The 19,707-nt window shown below is 37.4% G+C and overlaps 1 protein-coding gene across 1 annotated transcript in view; it reads right to left on the bottom strand.

Annotated features, from left to right (window-relative positions):
• Positions 1–19,707, bottom strand: part of SEMA3C (semaphorin 3C) — a 97,473-nt gene that overhangs the window by 21,050 nt on the left and 56,716 nt on the right. The window contains exons 2-4 of the mRNA XM_009982379.2: positions 8,243–8,403; positions 5,992–6,054; positions 825–944 (exon numbers count right to left, since the gene is read on the bottom strand). Of these exons, the coding sequence (XP_009980681.2) occupies positions 825–944; positions 5,992–6,054; positions 8,243–8,403 (344 nt within the window). The remainder of the gene's footprint in view (positions 1–824; positions 945–5,991; positions 6,055–8,242; positions 8,404–19,707) is intronic.

Here is a 19,707-nt window from a genome sequence, read left to right as displayed (position 1 = left end):
CATGAATCTGACCCAAAAACTACTGAGGTACTGGGTCTCGGTTAAGTGCTTTCCTTTCTCCTTCTGGTTGCTTAATTTATTACCTATTACATTTGCACATAAACAAACATTTCACTTTCAAATCAGGAAACTTGGACAATACACTTACAAAACACCTGGTGCTTTATACATTGAACATATACAGTGAAACTAAACATAGAAAAACTGGAGACCCATCTAGAGAAAGTAAGATTTACACCCTGGAAGATCTCACAGTGATGAGAAAACTTACTGACTTCATCCCGGCAGAATCTACTGGGACAAATCTTGTGCGGTGGATGAAAGTTACCTGTACTGGGATTGCATCTAGGGGGTATTAAGCTGAAGTCCAGCAAACCTTCGCATACTTGAACAGTTAGCCCACTTAAGGGCTTCTCCCAGGAACCAGTAACACACGGAAGTTATAAAAAGTAGACTGTATATTTTACTTTTTATCTAACTGGCTATTTCCTTTCAAGTATTCATTGGCAATTTTCCCAGCAAATATTAAGAATGAATTCACCAGACAACGTCAAATAAAAAGTAGTATCAAATGTAGCCCATCATTTGCTATGACTGTGGAATTTTGGACAACCATTGTATTTGAGGCATGGCTTTTGATCATGGCTTTGCTTCTTGCTGGTAACAGGTCAGAAAACTACGGATCTTTGTTCTTTTTCTATTTAACATGGGTGAAGGAAACTATTCAGATCATTGATTTTTGCATTTCTGAAATTTTGAGTTTTGCATAACGCTATTAAGATGGACCAAAAAAAAAAGAGTGGCTAGAATAAACAGAGCCTTACCTCGGACCTGCGCCCTCGGTTGACATACACACACACGGGGCTGAAGGCGCCGCTGCCACAGACATACAGGTGTGTGCGATTGTATGACTGTATCACACGCACAAAATTCCCACAACCATGCTGCAGGGAAAACAGAAAAAAAAAATCTCATTGGCAAATGTTATTAGATGTCAGGAACTCTATGTAATATACTCGGTTTATAATTTCAGTAGTATCATGAAAACAGTTACTGAGCTTGGTAGTCTTGGATTTGAACAGCTGTAAACTTCTATTTTCTTTTCATGCCATTTTGCCCAGTGTGGGAACTGGGCATTGATAGGGCACTATAGAGGAGTAATTTTCCCAATTCCACACAGCAATCTAATTTCCATCCACAGACTTCTCTATACCTTGCATGGGAAGAAGCAGTGCCTCTGCAGGAAAACAAGAAGTAACCTTATGAAGTTTCCTTAAGGATACCTCCAAAACAGTCACTTTTTTCCCTTACTTTTTGCATCATAGCTGGAGATAATCAAAAACCAAAGCAAGCCCAAATCTCAGGTCCCATTATTTGTGGAAACAAAAAATCTTTCCAAAACATTAAAACTCTGAAAAACACAAAGCAAGTTTGCAGTGAACTGCTACTTCCTATTAAAGATCAACGGTAACATCTTCAAATCAGCATGAAAATTAAAAAGAATGTTAAGTGGCACACAGTTTCAAACTATTGGATTTACAGTATTTTCCTTCCAGCACACCCCTTTCTTCTCTTGCTCTTTCTTTTTTTGACTATGATCAACTGTTAATGCACTTCAGGTTGAAAATAGATTTTTTTTCTGAATATTTTTCTTACTGAGATGCCAGATCTGCCTTCATATTCAATCATACAATCTTTACTAAAGACAGTGAGAATTGCTTGAATTTTGTGAGCGCAGGATTGGAAACCGTGTCATCAGTCATCTTCATGAAAATCAGTGGAGTTAATCCATGTTCAGCAGACTGAACAGTTTATTTATATTTAAAGGCATTCACATTTTTGGTTCAGCAGAAGCTGGTACCATACTACAAAATCTGAAAACTGGCACATGATTGTAGGTAGTTCAGAGTTCATGGAAGGAGTTTCTCTACAGGGAACATTGCATGTCTTTAGTTAAGTGTTAGCTCTAGCTACATCAGAAAAATCCTTTAACCCAGTCAAAATATATTGTTTCTCTAAAGCTGAAGGTTATTCCTAAATGTTTCCATTTTCTCATACTCAGTTATCTTAGTTGGGCTCAAATACGGCTTTAGTAATGTCTTGCTATCAAAGCCAAGCTTTCCTCAGCAGTACCACCAATCCACATTACAGCTGTGGAAAGGGAAGAGGGACAGGTGAAGGTATACCACCAGCTTATATATGCCAGAGTGTAAACTGATACTTTCTTTTCTTTCTGCTTGCAGAAAATTTTTCTAGAAGACTCTTAGATAAACAATTACATGCTGAGAAATCCCAGAATGAAAGTCTTCAGGGATCAGGACCAGGAAACAATGTCTACATGAACAGTACTGGTACATGGCACTTGCTACTCTGCTTCAGTACCATGCCTCATGCTTTCCAAAGTGTTTCTGGCAAGAAAACAGGGATGGTTGGATGAATAGCTCTTTTCTTTAAGGACAGCCTTCCGGGGTAACCATCTGACACATACTGTGTCTTCATGTCTCTTCTCTGCTGATTTCAATATTCAAGGTCAGGTTGAATGGGGCTCTGAGCAACCTGATCTAGTTGAAGATGTCCCTGCTCATTAAAGGGGGATTGGACTAGATGATCTTTAAAGGTCCCTTCCAACTCAAACTATTTTATGACTCTGTGATTCTGTTCTATGATTCTATGAATTACAGACAAGTAACACAAGTTGGCTCAATACCAACATTCTAATTTAATGCTGACCAGTGGGAAGACCATTCTATGATCTTCTCTGAGCCTTTGTCCATCTCTCTAGTGTTGAATCACTGAATTCCATTTGCAATTTGCTACGTAATTAATCTGGGTACTACACTGTGACTCTACAACCCAACAAAGCAACAAACTGTTATTTCAGAATATATTTGTAGGACTGTGATTCAAAAGCGCCTCCGCTTCAGTTTATTCCCCTTTCCTTGATATTGAAGTACTTTATCCTTTTAAATCAGTCTGGTCTGAAGTGTCATGAAATAGTTGTCTTTAGGATGGATGTTTGTCAAAGGCAGTGGCTGAGCTCTAGATAGATAATAACATACTACCAGTGCTTCTCTTGGAGCTGATACCAAAACTCACTCAGTAACAGTGTCTGGGGAACTGCCTTACTGTAGACATCTGAAAGTCAGTCATCCATGCCCTAGGGTCTCACCACAGTAAATGGAGAGAAATAATGTCATACGAATGTAAGCATTCAAGTTAGCTTGGTGAATATACTATTTAGAGCTGACAATTTCTTTTCAGTAATGAAAAACGCAGCCAAAGATGACATTTATCTAATGACAGGGAAAATGAATTCCCCCCAAATCTCCTTGGAAAAGAATTCGCTGATTGCACGAAGTCCTTCACTGGCTGCTCCAAGTCTATCTATTCTTTTACCTTGTGATAATCGTTATTCTCTGATAGGTCAAACCTTATCATGCATTCACTCGCTGTTCCCTTTTTTTTTTTTTCATTTGAAACTCTTAATTATTCTAAATTCATTCTCTGCTTCTCCTATGATTATCAGGAATGAAACTCACACGAATGCAATTAAAACCGAACTACACATTTTAAGTTGCAAACAGTGATTTAGCATTGGGTTCTCTTTTTCTCATTATTTCAGTGAGTTTTCAATAAGACACATCATTGATTTTAGTGGGAACAGCAGCTGCTTTTCAGTACTTTTTTTCTTTTAAACTCTTGAGGACAAATGCTAAGAAACTTTACATAAACTTCTATTTTTGGAACTTCATTTTTCTTCTGTGATGCACAGCTGGGATAAAAAAAAGTTAAAAGTTGATGCACATGGACATTCTTAATTAACTACATTAGAGAATATTAGCTTTACCCACAATTAAAATGCTGTAATAAGAGGTTCTATCCAGAAATCTGTCCACTAATGCAGCAACGTTTGAGTACTTTAATATGATTAAAAGCTAGGGAAGTCTCATCACTAAATATCCAAGATTAAAAGTTCTCTGGAGACTCCAATACTTAGTAGTGTCTTACGGGTCATATATTTTGCATACTGCTTTCAGCTTAGAGTATCATTTATGTTTTTCCCCTTTTTGCCCTGGAAGTGTTATCATATGTCAGAAATATGATTAAAGCTAATAAACTTTTGTATTTCAAAGAAAAAATTCCTTAACCAGTCTATCACAAGTTGATGCAGTTGACATAGTCAGTAACTAGGGTCAACATTAATCACCATTAATAAAGCTGTATGTTTTATTTTCACATTTAGTGCAACTTAACAGGCCACTAGCTATAGAATTTACTGCACACTGCAGTAACCGGAACAATGCAAAGATGTATAGAAACATAGGACATTCAATAGGAAAAATACTTGGTTTTCACTACGATAGGTACCAGGAAAGAAAGCAGATAAGCTGCCATACTGACCACAATATAGTTATTCATAAAGACTCATTCTGTTGCTCTGTAGCAACATAGGGAATTACTCTCCATGGTTTTGAAAAAGCAATTATTCCTGCAACATTCCAGTAGGCCAACCTTCTGGTTTCCTTACATTCATCAGCATTTGCAATAAATTCTCAAAATAAAGCCAACACATATTTTTCTTACAAAATGGGGTCAGGTGAATTATTGCAACATTGCAATAACTGAACTGTATGTCATCTGCATGTCATCACAGGCTCAGTTAACAATACAAAATGCGTAGCTAAAATAAATAGAAATATTAGGCATGATATAGAGATCTTTGAAACAAATAACATTTTTTATACTAAATTCAGTGGACTTCTCCATTAATTTTATTGTTTCTGAAATTAAAAGCTATAGTTATATACACCTGCTTATGTCCTTCAATCACTTCAGCAATTATGATCCTAGATATATGCTGAGTATGTTTCAAAGATGATTATATCAAATGTGAAGGCTTCTGATTTCCATAGTTCTTTTCTCAAAGTCAAATATAAGCAAATTTCATTGGTTTTTCTTATAAATTTAGTGTTGAGAAACTGTAATTTTCTAGCTCAGATTAGATTCTGAATTCTAATACTAAAATATCAGTTGGAAAACGCCTATATCTAAGGAACTAAAAAGAAAACTCGGATAAAGATCTTCAGGTGCTACTGAACTGGGGAAAAGTCAAAAGGTAACTGAATAGAATTGAAATGTGACTTTCAGCTTTACTTTTTACAATTTAACAGTCTTCTGTGAACAAAATCTAGGCATATACAGACTATAAATTCAAATTACTTCAGGAAGATAACCATGTTAATACACAACTCTGCCAAAGACAGGATCTGCTGTATTGTACCCCTCACCGGGTCTTTCAAAATAATTCATTTCTATGTATTGTCCATAAAGACTGTATAAGGAAATGACCAGCTGATTTAAGTCCTTTGGAAGGTGTCTGTATTTAGATGGGAGAATAATCAGCAGTGGTGCAAAATGACTCAACATAACCTCTCCATAGTCTGTGTTTCCTGTGATTCCAAAGATCATCTTTACCTCTTCCTAGTAAAGCATACTGGTTTCCAGATACTTATTTGGGCACTGTTTTATGGAAGTAATGGAAAGAGATGTTTGAGGTGTTCCTGACTCTGGGGTCTTCAGGCTGCAGACAGCCGGTACCATCCGCCTGTCGAGTCCATTCCTGGCGTGAGCAGAGAGCCAGAGCGTTTCCCTACACCAAAGAACAGCTCAGCAGGCTCTTCAGCATCATCTTCAGGACAGAGCTGGAGAAGTACTATTACCAAGGTTGACTAGTAACAAGTAAAAAAGGCAAGGGAGTGGACAATGCATACCTTTTTCCATCTGTCAAAGTCCGATGGTGCATTCTATTTACCTAGCTTGTTTTTTTTTTTTTTTTCATAAATTCACTATCGTTTGGTCCGCAGAGCATTTAAAAAGCAAAACAAACACTTCTTTCATTTTGCTTTTTGGCTGCGCTCAAGGTGCTCTTGCTTTATTGCCAAGTATGCAATTTGTGTACGTGTGTGCGTGTGCGTGTGGGTTATAACTTACCGTAGGATCTTTGCCAGCCATTTTGCACTCTTCAACCTTGTTTGCTGACGCTGGCCAGAAAATCTGCAAGGAAAGAAATATCTTTTAAGCAACATATTTATATATAATATTTTGATATCTTTTACACCTTGATTATAAGGCAAAACAGGATTTTCATTGATAAATGAAAAAAACCTTGCTGTCTTAGCATGCAGTAAACAAAGTACAGATCCAGGTCTTTGGTTGGTATAAATCAATTTTATTAAAATTTTTTAAGATAAGTTAATCAATTTATTTAAACTTCTTTCTTCTAAATAAAAGATATTTTCATCATTGTCTAAATTACTCTTATCTTTACTTTTTTGCTGCTACTGAATTTCTATAAACTGTTCACACTAGAAACCAGAAGACAAAAATATTGAAAGAAGGATTCTTGCAAAAATTATTTGGTTTTAACCTTAAAGGTTTGTAATATCTTATGTTAAAACCTGCTTAAAATTTCAAGATTTCAAGCTGATTTCTTGATTTCTTTCCAAGATACCTTGCACTACAGTTTTCTGATGAACATCTCAATGTCTGAATGTTTATCTGATCTATACTCAAACTCTAAGTTATTGAGCTTCTTCCTTTACTTATTTTGATTTTGAAACAGAAAAGACATCTATTAGAAATTTCTCCCTAGAAACTTTGTAGGTGACAGAGCCTGATAACATTTAACCTCAAGATAACATAAATAATAGTATTAAAAAATCTCTGTGTATATATATACATATATATATACGCAGAGAGTCGTAGTTATGTGTACATATGTATATACAGTTTCATAATGGGATAAGATCAGTAAAGAGAATCAGTTACAAAGATAAATAAACAAATGAAAGAACGTGTGGAATTGCAGAGATTAATTCTAAGCCTAATATTCGGTGATCACATTCGCTGCCAGAAAATCGCGGGTGTTTTTGCTTTCTGTTGATTCTTTTTAACTCTTATTTTTCAGGGCCTACACAGACTACTGAAATGCCCCACAGCTTCCTCCTGCAGAACATATTTCAGGCAAGGGAAGCCCTCCTATCCAACCGAACTGCGTACAGAATTAAAAGCAACTCGCCAAGGGAGAGTCGAAGCCGTGCGGGAGCACAGCAGCTCCCAGACACAGGTGGCCGGATCACCGGTGAGACGGGAATTAGCAAAAAGGTCACACGGGCTGTTTCAGATGCGAGCGGGTGGCCCCATTCCAGAGGAAGATTTCTGCACCATTCCGAGGAGGAAGGTCTTGCTCACGCCATCACATCAGAGGCATTTAATTCAAATATGCAAGCCAGAGCCAGCCTCCCGCACTCCCTGTGCTATCAATCCAGGTAGACAGGCATGTCCAGAGGGTGATTCAGAGCAAAGCCTAATTTAACTGCTCTTAATCACCCTTCGGAGGGGCCCCTCTCTCCCCTGACACATTAAAAGCCTTGCCTCTGAAGGAAGGCGTTTAACTTTGCTGCTGCAAGCTGAGGATCTCTGTCCAGGCCACCTATTGTAAAAGCAGAGAAGCTGGATTTGAACTGGCTCTGGAGACCAAAGTGAAAGCGATTTAAACATTTGATAATTTGATTTGTTTCATATAACGGCTGCCTACTACAGCCTGGGGAGGTGGGGCACCCAGTCCTTAGAAAGTGGCATCTCAACAAGGGAGAGAAGCCGTCAGAAAAGAGGTGGCGTCAAGAGGGAGATGAGGGTCACAGTGTCCAACAAACCCCGAGCACGAGGTGCATCAGCCAGCCAGCTGAAGGGCGAGGGCAGGCACAGACATAACAAAGATGGAAAAACAGTTCAGCGATTAGGCTTCAGAGTACAAACCAAAAATATAGTCAAGGCAATTCTGTCCCTGTTTTTTGTTCCCCTATGGCCTGAAAATGATAGCATGTATCTTATTCTTCCTTACAGGCTTCTTTTAAAAGTGTCTCTCTGAATTATCATAAACCTTGGAGAGGAGTGGAAACCATCAACTCATACAAATTTTCCTTATGAGGCCAAGCCGTGCTAAATGTCATTTCAAAATGAGTAAACAGGTCAGTTTTTAAACAGCGTTTGAGGAGCAGCCACCCTAATAGTTTGTTCATCTTGTATTACATGTAAAACAAGGACTAACAGTTCAAGAAGGTGCGGGCCTGGACTTTTGCCTGCTGCAAAACAATGAACACGCATACTGAAATTTTTTGTCTTAAAAAGAAAGGCATATAGTAAAGCAAATTTGGATTCTCAAAATAAATCTTGAACTTACACTGAGAGGGTCCTGGCTTATATTATTAATATTCAAAGACAGAATATGATCTTTGCTGCCCACGTAGATCCGATCCTGATCTTCATCCATTAATAATATCCTGTAATCCAGAGGACTGTGGGATATTCTGTGATATTCGGAGGTCTTTGTTTCTTGCAGCTCTGAATAGTAAAGACAACAAGTTAGTAAAGTGGTTCAGTTGCCTTTCTCACTTCACAACTGCATTTCTTTCTTTGAAGACAAGTGGGATCAATAAGAGAAGAAAAATCCTCATCAGACACTTGGTAATAATGCAGTGGTTGAGTAAAAAGAAATTTTCCTTTCCCAGTTTGAATGCAATTTTCTTCTACATTAAGTAGCTAGACATATCTCATAAAAATCAGGCACTGCTGTTATTCATTCATCTAATTAATTCTTATTTTAATGGATATAATTATTTACAGCTTTAGCTTTTAAGGAAGATCATATTTTAAATTAATCAATGTGTTCAATACATCTTGAAGTTTATGACTGCAGAAAATCCACAACATCAAAGAAAACTACGTAAGAAGACTTTACTTTCTTTTCCTAAAAGGGTGCTTCAGTAAGAATAGGTTTTTATAATTTTCAGGGTCAAATTATTTTTAAGTCTTCATCATTATGTACGGCTTATTTAAAAGAAAAAGAATAATGCATTCAGTCAAACTTAAATATGTCCCTTTATTCAGCTATTTGTTTATGGGATTTGGACCAAACTATTAGAACTTTAGAACTAACTCTATTTTTCCATATAAAACTTTCTTCAATGAAGTGAAGTGAAAAACATCCTTTGATCTCACTAGCGCAGAATCAGGCCTGTTACAGGAATAGCACAAGCATCTGCAGTGTAGGTATTACTTGCTGCCCTTGAGAAAGCTCAGCCTTCCTGTCTTTTCTTGGCCAATATGTTTTGGCTCTCACTCAGATTATTCTTCTTTTCAGTAATAACAGAAGGGATATTTCTCAAGAGCTAAGGAGAGAAAAATAAAACTTTAATAATCAATTTCTCGTTATTCAAATGTTTAACATATAATTATGCTTTCTTACCTCAAAAGTATTATTATTGGATTGTGTTCCCTGTGACTCTAGAACGGTGGCAAATACACTGCACATACAAAAATGAAGCCCTGCTATAATGTTTATTCATTAATCTAAGAACTGAGTCCACATTCCTTTTGCAAACTGTTTGTCTGGGACAACATGGCTTGACATTGTTGCTAAAGCCTATGTTTTACTAAAAGCAGTTTTTGCTTATTAGTTGCTTTTAGAAAACAGTAGATGTCCTATCCAAAATTAATCATCTATGCCTTTTAGATGACAGGATTAACATGGGCTAATGATATTTTGGAAAACAAAATTCTCAAAACAAAAATATTTTTGCATATTTGCTCCGTTAAAAAAAAAAAAAGTGTGCCTAAAGTATATACTTTCTGTAAAACACTTGCTTAGCTGGAAGTATAATTTTTTCTTTGAAAATTACTTAGTAAGTGATTTTTGACAAGCTGTAGACAAGCCACAGGCAAAGGCTGCAGTCTTGGCACTTACATCCATCTACTAGAGGCCTAATGATTGAAAGAATACTTAACAGAATATGATCTGCACTGATAAATATGCTACAGAACTCTGCTTAATTTTAATCATGATTGCTAAATAGTGTCAAATGAGGATGAAAAATATCTTCAGTTACTGAAAGATATGATGTTTGGATTCACTTAGACATGTGACAGCTCTCAGCAGCTAATGGATGCCTACATGTATTTATTTATGGTAATATTAACAAAAAAATATTTCTATTTCATATGTTGCTCAACAAAAGATAAATATACAATCAAGGTTTACAGTCTGCACCTAAAAGCCTAAACTGAAAAAGTACTCATTAAATATGTATGAAAATCATCCACATTATTTTCAGAAGTCCTTCTTCAGTGCTTGAAAAATCAATTGCTTTACTTTATTTTGAAAAAATCCTCCCTGTAAGCTTTTACTTACGATTTCCAAAGATACCTGGGAGACTCACCAGCATAGTGCCATTAAAATGCAGTCCCTTTGCACTCTCAGAAATTCTGACTGATCTTTCATAACAAGCCTGAGAAGCCAGAGCTCATCCCTTTTCCTGGTGGCCTTATTAACTTTACTGTAATATTTGGCAGCTGTAAGGTGAAACTGAACCTTCTCATAACTGTATATTTGATATCCTAGGCAAGCAGATACAACCCGGGAGAGGCAGCAGATTCCTGCACAACACGGGGTCAATGTGGGCACAGTGATTGCACAATAAAATGTCCCCCCTTCCTGCTTCAGTGGCTGATAACGACTGACAATGAATAAACCATGATTGACATAAAAGATGATAGAGATCATCATGGTTGTTCTTAAGGGAGAGACAAAAATAGCTACAGATATTTGATTTCCACCACTTTCATTTATTAAAATCTATTCTTTTCCTGGACTTTTAATTTCTTTGCAATGGTATTATTCTTTCTAAGGCATCTGGAGGGTAATTTGTCTCCACCAAGATGCTGATGAGGAAAATACCTTATGACATATCACTAGACCATGTAAACTCAATGCCATTCATAAGAGAGAAGGAAAGCCCTGAAACAAACATGTTCATATGGATTTATTAGTTTTATTTCTTTCCGCCGAAGCTTACAGCTTATTAGCCTCTTAGGGCTACTCAAGTAAGCAGGGAGGGAATTTATAATTGATCAAGTTTTCTTTTCATTTAACAAAATTTGCCACACAATCACCCAAGAAAATTTGATTTTTTAAAGATTTGCTATCTGAGTGTTTTTACTTGGAACGAGCAGTGTCTGGAAAGATGCTGTAAGGTCTTCCACGTTCCTTTTTACCTCCAAAAGTTTTTGTAAAAAAATGATGTAAGCATTTACTAACCTTCAAATAAACTCTACTCCATGGTTTGGGAATTTAACCAAACATTCAAGGCAGTAAACTCTGTACGGAGAACAATGTTGTGGACAGCTCTCTCTGAATATTAACAACTTTGGCAGTAAAAAAAGAGAATATAATATATTCCATATGCAAATAACTGTCATTCTTAATGATACAAGAATAATCTTTGTTTACCCTTTTTTCATCAGTCAGTGAATTTAGTTTTGGCTTTCCTCAGTGATAAAGCCAATACCAACCTGATTCCTAGTGTCAGAAATCTGATCTTAGAGGACAGGTTATATAGCTCTTGTCTCTTTTAACGAAAACAAAAGCTTCAGTGAACTAACTGTCTCCCCAGAACTATTGTTATTATTATTGAACTGCACATTTTGGAGATCCCAATGACTGGGAGCTTTCTCTGTACACCGTGTACAGCTTACTGACAGGCAGTTTAAAAGCTACTCTTTAATTAACCTTCTAATCCAACACAAAAAAAGTTATGCAGGTATTTTTATTTTATTTTTTTTTTAAATTGTGTTCTCACAGGAGAAAACCAAAATATTTGTGTAACATCACAAAAGCCTTTGTAACACTCAAAACTCATTGTCTTGGCCAGCTATCAGAGACTGGAAATCCAGGAAGGTGGAGAAATCTCCTCCACTGACAAACACAGCCTGTTATACCCAAATTGTCCAATCTGCACACGTGTATGAGCTAGATTCACTCATCAGGTTGTCCTCTGAATGTCTTATTTAATCACTCAGCATCAGTCTTTCATCACTCCTTAATTCAAATTCACTGGTGACACAATGCTGAAAACACAGCCTGACTTTCCTAACATAAGGGATATAATAATCCCTAATATGTAAGATAAGACCCTAATACAAGTGACTTCCTTGGTAGACATCTTATCCCAATATGGATGTTTGATATCTATGTTACTGAAACCAATACAATTTTTAGCAGGATCTTCCCAAAATACGACTTTTTCCTATTTGCAGACCCACATAACCACTTGTTACTGAAAAGTTCAAAATAATCAAGAAATTATACTGCAGAGTTTGGTAAGCTACAGCCGTGGTATGCAAGCATCCCCAGCCCAAGTTCAAAGCACTGAGTTTATCCACACATAAGCTGTGGATAAACTACGATACGTGAGAGAGTGCACGCAGTCATCTCTGCGCTATACCATCCCTGGCTTTCCAGCCTGGCAGGGCTTCTCCGAGCAAATCTAGGATGCTCTGTCAAGCTTTTAATCTAGGATCCCCTGTGGTAAAGTACAAGAAATAATATGTTTTCCTCTTCTTTCCTGCTGGCATAAGGATTCAGTCTCAGAAGGCTGTTTAAGGAGAAGTTCGGAGCAGAGGCGGAGACTCGGTGGACGTGCCTCAGAAAAAGAGGGGAGTAAAGCACAGCAACCCAGGTTCACACACACAGTGAAGGGGACAAACATAGCTTTCCAGAAGGATGAGCTACATTTCCTGAGGCACCTCTGCTGCCCAAATCAACATGGATTTTATGTAGCCTTAGCGATTTGGAAGTCAACAATACAATGCTGTTTTCTTTTATTCCCTCACAGTGCATGGGGTCCACAAACAACAGGGCTTGTGTACATCTAGCAGTAGGCTTGACATCAGCTTCTAGTTAAGGAGACTGTAAGACTCTCTTAAGCCTCATTAAACCCCCAGTTTGTGCCAACAAATATGCCAGTCCATGCCAAATATGATATTGCAATCTAAAATTTCAACTTCTAGGAACTGGAATGAAACTAATTTTAATATTTTTTTTCACCCCTGGAAATAAATATTTCAGTAGAATGATGTTTTTGCTTATAACATCAAATAGAAATGGCATCCTTCTACTCACAGGTCACTTTTGAACAGGTGGAAAAGTAATCTGCACATATTAATTTAGAGAGAGACCGTACATGATGTTGCTAGCATTGAAAGGAACAGCTACATATTTTAAAAATGTAAGCAGAATCAGAAGTATCTGCACAGTTACAAAAACTTATTTCAAAAAATGCTTCAGCCAGAAGAAAAGCTCTGTTTTATTTTAGTTTAAATATTTTCCTTTCTGCTTGGTATCAACTAACTTCTCTGGTTTGTAACTTAGTAGAAATGACTGCAAAAGATCTAGTTAAAAGGTATCAGATTTCATAAGAATCTAACAATTTTCTTGGCCTTATTTCTGAATTTTTAGTGCAAAGAAGAAATAAATGTATTATTTTTATAGTTTACATAGAACCTGTGGAAAAAGTATGCAATTTATAACACTGCTTTTCACCTCTACGAGAATACAGTGTGACTATTTGTTGAATTTTATGTATAAAAAGAGAACAAGGAAAACCTGACCATCTTCCTCAAAATTTCAGAACAAGTCCCCTTTGCACTGTCAATATTTCTTTTCTTTCAAGAAATCTGTATTGATTCCTTCTACTTAAGGGAGTGAGATAAGAGAGCTGTTAAAGCCTTGTGCCACTGCTCACGCGGTGTTCAAACTAAAACCCAACCCTCAGCCAGCTCCCAAGTGCAGCTGATTATAAATGGGTACGCAGTCATTCGGCCAAAGAGCCATAAGCAGCCAGATGTGCTACTAGTCAGTCCCTTGTGTGCCTTAACCACACGGGGCCCAAAAAGCTCAGGTGGACCTTTGACCTTTTCTTTATCTCTTTATCTCTTCTTCACGCATGAGAAGTCTTTGCACTTTTTTTAAATGCTGTCAGAATGAAATTTGGCTTTTTGTATAAGGAGGTAATAGGTTTATAAGGACTGGAAATCACAGATGTGCACACTTGCAAGCTTCTGAATCTGTCTGAAAGGGTTTTAATTACATTTTTATTTAAAAAAAATGAGAGGGGAGAAAATAGATTTACAAGTGCTCATAAAATCACAGGCTAAGTAATTAACAAGATCACTTGGAGGATAGGGAGGAAGGGAGTTCAGACAGTACAGGCTGAAACAGAAGCCTTCCTTGCCCAGAGCTAAAATGTATAATTTGCTAGAAGGAAACTTAATTGCTGTATTTGGAACGAAAGTAAATAACATGGAAATGTTCACGACATCTAAATATGATCTGATTTAAATATACGCCTTGAATATTTGTTGGTATATTTGCTAAATGAGTTGGAAATGGAATTTAAACATTACTGGATTGAGATAGTGTAGTCTTTTATAAATAAAAATAAAAGCACCAGGTGAAGTCTTTGGAGAATCAGGCCCAGAGGTAGCTCTAGCATGCCTGAAGAACAATCTGTCACCTTGAGCAGCTCAACATACACATTAGGAGCAGTAAAACGCTCAATAGCTCTTTGTGAAGGGGACCATGTGTTGATAGGAAAAGACATACCAGTTAATAGCTGACCTTAAGCAGAGCGTTTACATATGTCAGTAGATGAGTCTTTTTACAATTCACAAGACACACAGACGTCCTAAAATCCTGGTAACTTGTAGACTTTAAAAAGGTCACAATAGAATATTAACTGGCTTTTCATGTTGGGGCTTTTAAAAAGTTTTACTTAAAGGAGAATCATTGATGACAGAGTGCTGTTTTAGTAAAACTATCAGAAACAGAGAATTTTTCATCTTTGATTTGCTACTTTGGAGAATGAAGAAGGAGGGGTAGATCCACCGAGGTGTGGGCAGCTGCCAGTTTTGTGCAGGAGGAATGTGCTTTCTAAGCCAAAGCGAACACACTATGAGAGAAAGTCACTTATTTGTGTGTGGCAAAATGTATTAGCATGGCTCTGTGGTACATTCATCAACCCAATATACCCTACAAGGTTAACTGTGTTTTTACTGAAGCTTTATGTTATGAAGACCTGACATTATCAAAATGCTGATTTTTTTTTTTACTGACACAGATACTGTCATGATGAAATCACACCACATTCCGCAATAGAAGCCTCACTCCGAAACAAAGAGGAAAAATATGTCAACTTTTCCAAAATTCAGTTGCATAGCTATTCCAAGTCTTGCCAAATATTCCAGTATTGAGATTCCTTCATTGAGACCACCCACGCCCTCCAGCCAGCCAGTCTTGCTGGGCTGTAGACACTTCTTGGCATAATCTTCAGATTATTCCTCCGTTTACCTCGCTGTAAATCTGGAATAACTCCTCTGAAGTCTGTATAGGTATTTCAATAAAAATATCAAAAAGTGGGCTGCTTATTTTTTCACAAGTAGTTTGCAGTTCTAATTTTACCAGTCATCAAATTTATCCCTTTGTATAATTACAATTTGTGGGTTTTATTTCAGATGTCACAAATACTGCCACTATGCTGAACTTTCCAGAAGAAGATCTCTGATTTTTCAAACACTGCCTTGCTGATTTCTGCCTATCATTAACCTGTCCAGGCTTTATTCTCATTTTTGGTTCCAAAACCAAAGAGACAACTTTGGCAAGCACCGAGAGTCATAAAGAGATGATCACTGCAGCTGACCTAGCCATGTCAGATGGGAGCCAATCTTCTCCGTGTCTTGCGTATAAAGAGCTTGCATATAACAGCTCTGCGGTGTGCAAACTGCTCTCCGAGAGTTGTAAACTGCATTCTTCAAAGTCTGCACAGTTATACAGAGGTTACTCTTTTGTTTCTTTCCAAAAGACATGGAAAGAGTCCTTGCCACATTGTCTAAGGCTGCAGAAGCTCAAGTCTAGCCTTGCACTAGCCTTGGGTGCACACAGTGGCTTTGCCATTGGCGCTCGAGGGGTTTTTGTTTTCCAGTTGCAGGAGTGAGAAGCTTTCGGTTGGCAACTATGACATTATTTTTCAGATGGAGCAAGAAACAAGCCACACCTGTGGAGAAGTCAGACAAATTCCATGTTATTTTACTTCTTCTGGGAGCAGTATATCTTTTCATTGTAATCTCTTGTGTTTTCTTTCTTGCTCTTTTTTCTAGAGGACCAGCAACCACGTCCCTGGAGGAACGGCTGTGCTTCCTCCTGCAATGCTCAGTCACACGGAGAAATGTTCCAAGTAGCTATCAGACTAACTGGCCAGCTGAAGCCCTGACTGTATGCAGACACTGAAACTCTTTGATCCAAATTTTAAAAAAAGACATGAGAAATGGAAGAAAGTGAATTATTGTAATTGTCTGTCTGAAAAATGAATTAAAACTGAAGCTAGTGCTATTCTCCAAATCAGAACTGGGCAACAACATCAGACTTGTGAGCTGTTCTCCCAATTGCTTCATCTTCATCCCATTTGCTGCTACTGGCTTGACTTCTGGAAGGAGAACGAGGTCTGAGTGGACTTCTCTTTAGTTTTGCATCTCATTCAGGCTGCTTTTTTCATGACAAAAGCAAACATTTTTAGGCTTAGGTTTGAGTACCTGACTATTTACTCCCCACAACCTCATGTGGTAGATGATGTCAGCTGAGATTTTTTTTAATATTGGGGAGGCAGAGAGAGGAGGAGCGAGGGTGTACGTAAGGTTGAGTGAAAGGTAGGTTGTTTGACATGCTAGAATTATCTGTCTTTCCAAGTTTACCATTCTGTTTCAGTGTAAGAGTGTACTTCGCAGGTTTAGTGAGGTAGCCTGTAGACAGTGAAGACACAATTTGCCCTTTGCAAAACTGACAGAGGCAGCTACTCCCCAAATGCGCAGTTTTGAGGTGTTAATACATTTTCAGCGATGTACCGACAACCGTACCTCTGAATTGTAGTGAAGAGCTATCAAATGTGGCAACATAATCAACACCTTAAATAATGAAAGTATGACAGTAGTCTCTTAACTTCTTTTCTGAGCAAAAATGCTCTTCACATCAAATTACATACAGTCTTTCCTTTTCTCTCTGAGCATATCGTCACTAAACTGCAGAATTACTCTTGCTGCCAGCGCTAATAAAAACTCGTTGAGAAAACACAGCTCAACCACTGAAACAATTTCATTATGGTTTCTGTAATAAAGTAAGAACCCACTTCACTGTGGTGAGGCAGAGGAACCCTTTTCATTATATTCCTTTCCCTCCTTCAAAGAGCAACCTCCCCAGAGATTCAGTCAATCTCTGTATATCTAGGATTGGCACTGCTGCACTTGCTGCAGAAATCCTTGTCTTTATTGATGTTACCAACTTTAGCTGCAATTTTAGCCATGCAACTTTATCCACAGCTCTCCTTAAAACATATTGGTCCTTTCTTCAGCAGTCACTTTTCACCCCTACTCTGTATAAAAAAGGGTAATTTAGTATATGTAGGCTTGGTTACAGTTTCATTATTATTATGATCATTTTAATCAAATTAGGATTAGCTATCAGGCAAACATCAGGCATAAAGAGATCAAGTAAAATCCCAAGTGCTTAGCTTTTATTCACTCTTCGGTAAAATAATATAAAATTTACTCAGCTATGAGCTGGAGAAGGCTTGGAGGGCAGTATTTCACATTCAAAAGAACTTCATTAACAAATTCATTTCAATGGACTGGTGAATTACAGTTTACACACAGACAATTCAGACAGATGCTCGTAAAAGAAGCCAAGTTGTCTATAGGAAAAATAAGGAAACGGGTATGTGGGATGGTGCGTATCAGATACAACTAGGTAAACTGCTTCTTCCTATTTTAGTGTGCTTTCTTGTTTCCTAGCAGAGTCAGTATGTCAGTCAATGGTATGCATATACCTGGTGCCTATACACGCTTGTCTATATATCAGATAATCATCTCTATATACCAAGTCTAGAAAGTTAGCAAGTTCTGCTTTACATCTGGGAAGGATAAAAGAAACACTTATTCTCGCTCCACTACATGAGAAAACAAAGCAGCTGGAGGTCAACAAATGGCATCCCCCCTTCAGTGAACCTTCAGTGAACCCCCAGTCCAACATGATGCCAGAGGGGTCATTATATTGGAGATAACAAACTTTACCAAAGGAGATAGCCACACTCATTTTCACAGTTCTTTCATAACTGTATTTATCCAAATCTCCTCTCGATATTTCTAGTTCTAGAATAAACTAATAGAATAGGAGAATACTTCTCCACAACATTCTTAATTTATTTTCCTATATTTCTTTGTTGTTCTGTATGGTTAAATTACCCCTTGTAGCCTAATTTTCAGTCTTTGATTAAATTTTATTTTCCGTCCAAGAGGCCACCCAGCCTTTCGCATTGACAGGACGCAAGCTGCTTTCTGGACGTGGGTGTTTGAGATGTCTCCTGCAGCCAAGGAGAGTTTGGTTTGTGAGACAAGCAAAGGTCAAGCCTATCTTTAAATATTTTCCTGTTGTTTTATTCCTTGAAAGACATTTTTCTGGTATATTAAATGCATTCACTCAGAGGAATAGTCATGTGGTTTCATCAGACTGTAATTAATGCTACAACCTGTTTCACTGGACACAGGGTTTGGCCATGTACCCCAGAGGACTTCAGAGGTTGGATGCAACTGGAAATTATTAATTTCACTGATGTTCACTGTTTGTCTTGCTGAACACCTAGGATAGTTATGAGTACTTTCAATATTTAATTAATTAAGACTTAGGGTTTTTTTTAATGTCAACTTCAAAACACTTCTGAGCATGCATGCAGTGAAAATTATTTTATTTAAGCCTACTTTATTTCTGTATAGATTTGGAAGCTGGAGGTGGATTTGTCACCATTAGATGTCACTTCTAAGATATGGCTGTCCCTCCTGCAGGCTCAGTAGGAGTAGGAGTTCTGGGCTCAAGCCCCGCAGGAAGACATGTTCAGAGGGTAGCATGCTTGCTGTTTAAACACACAGAATGTAACCGTATTTCACTCTTTTTCACACCATGAAGACTGACACAAAGAGTGAATTTAGGAGCACATTCCAGAGCTGCATGCTATCATCAATCTTCAAGTGATCACCAGCTGGTATTTGGGTGCACAATAAAAGTCATGTTTAGTGGGCTGAGCATAGCCTGCTGGATTAGAGTCCACTCAACTCTAAATCCTATTCTGCTGGTATTTCACTTTTTGACTTAAGACGTGTCACACAAACTCTCTGAGTTACATATGTAAAGTGGAGGTAACAGTTTGGTATATATTTCACTGGGTTGTTTTTGGGCTGAACTTGGTAATGTACAAAAAACCCTTTGAAATTAAAATGAAATAGCTGGAGGAAGTTATTTCAAGTGTGTTTCACATGCAAAAAGAGATATTTTTTTGTTTGTTTGTTTTAAGTCCAGACTCTTCAGATTTAATAAGCTCAGCCAAAACTCTGGTTTGGATTTAAGAGATAACTTTTATGCTTTTCTGTTTGGATTTCATCTGAATGGGAAGCCATTTAAATAAATAAACCTTCTGCAGTCACTCACTGTGTTTAAACTAGACTTGCCATATTTATTCGGCAGGATGAGCATCTAGTATTTGGCCAAAAGAAGGAAAAAATGTATAAGAATTCCTCTTCTTACATGTCCACAGATATAAAAATAATTTAGATAAAACCTACTTGTTTATATTCAACTCTCCATTATGAAGCATCTCAAGATTAAAACATTACCACATTTAGATAATGGTAGGCTCTAACAGGAGTGAGCTATTAGCTAATTTCAATGAGCTGAACATCAACAAAAAGAGAAAAAGGAAGACAAATCATTGCTCT

Source organism: Tauraco erythrolophus, chromosome 4 (assembly GCF_009769465.1).
Source record: "Tauraco erythrolophus isolate bTauEry1 chromosome 4, bTauEry1.pri, whole genome shotgun sequence".
In the NCBI taxonomy this organism is placed as follows: domain Eukaryota; kingdom Metazoa; phylum Chordata; class Aves; order Musophagiformes; family Musophagidae; genus Tauraco; species Tauraco erythrolophus.
The sequence above is the reverse complement of the archived record's forward strand: the minus strand, read 5'-3'. Positions and strand labels throughout refer to the sequence as shown.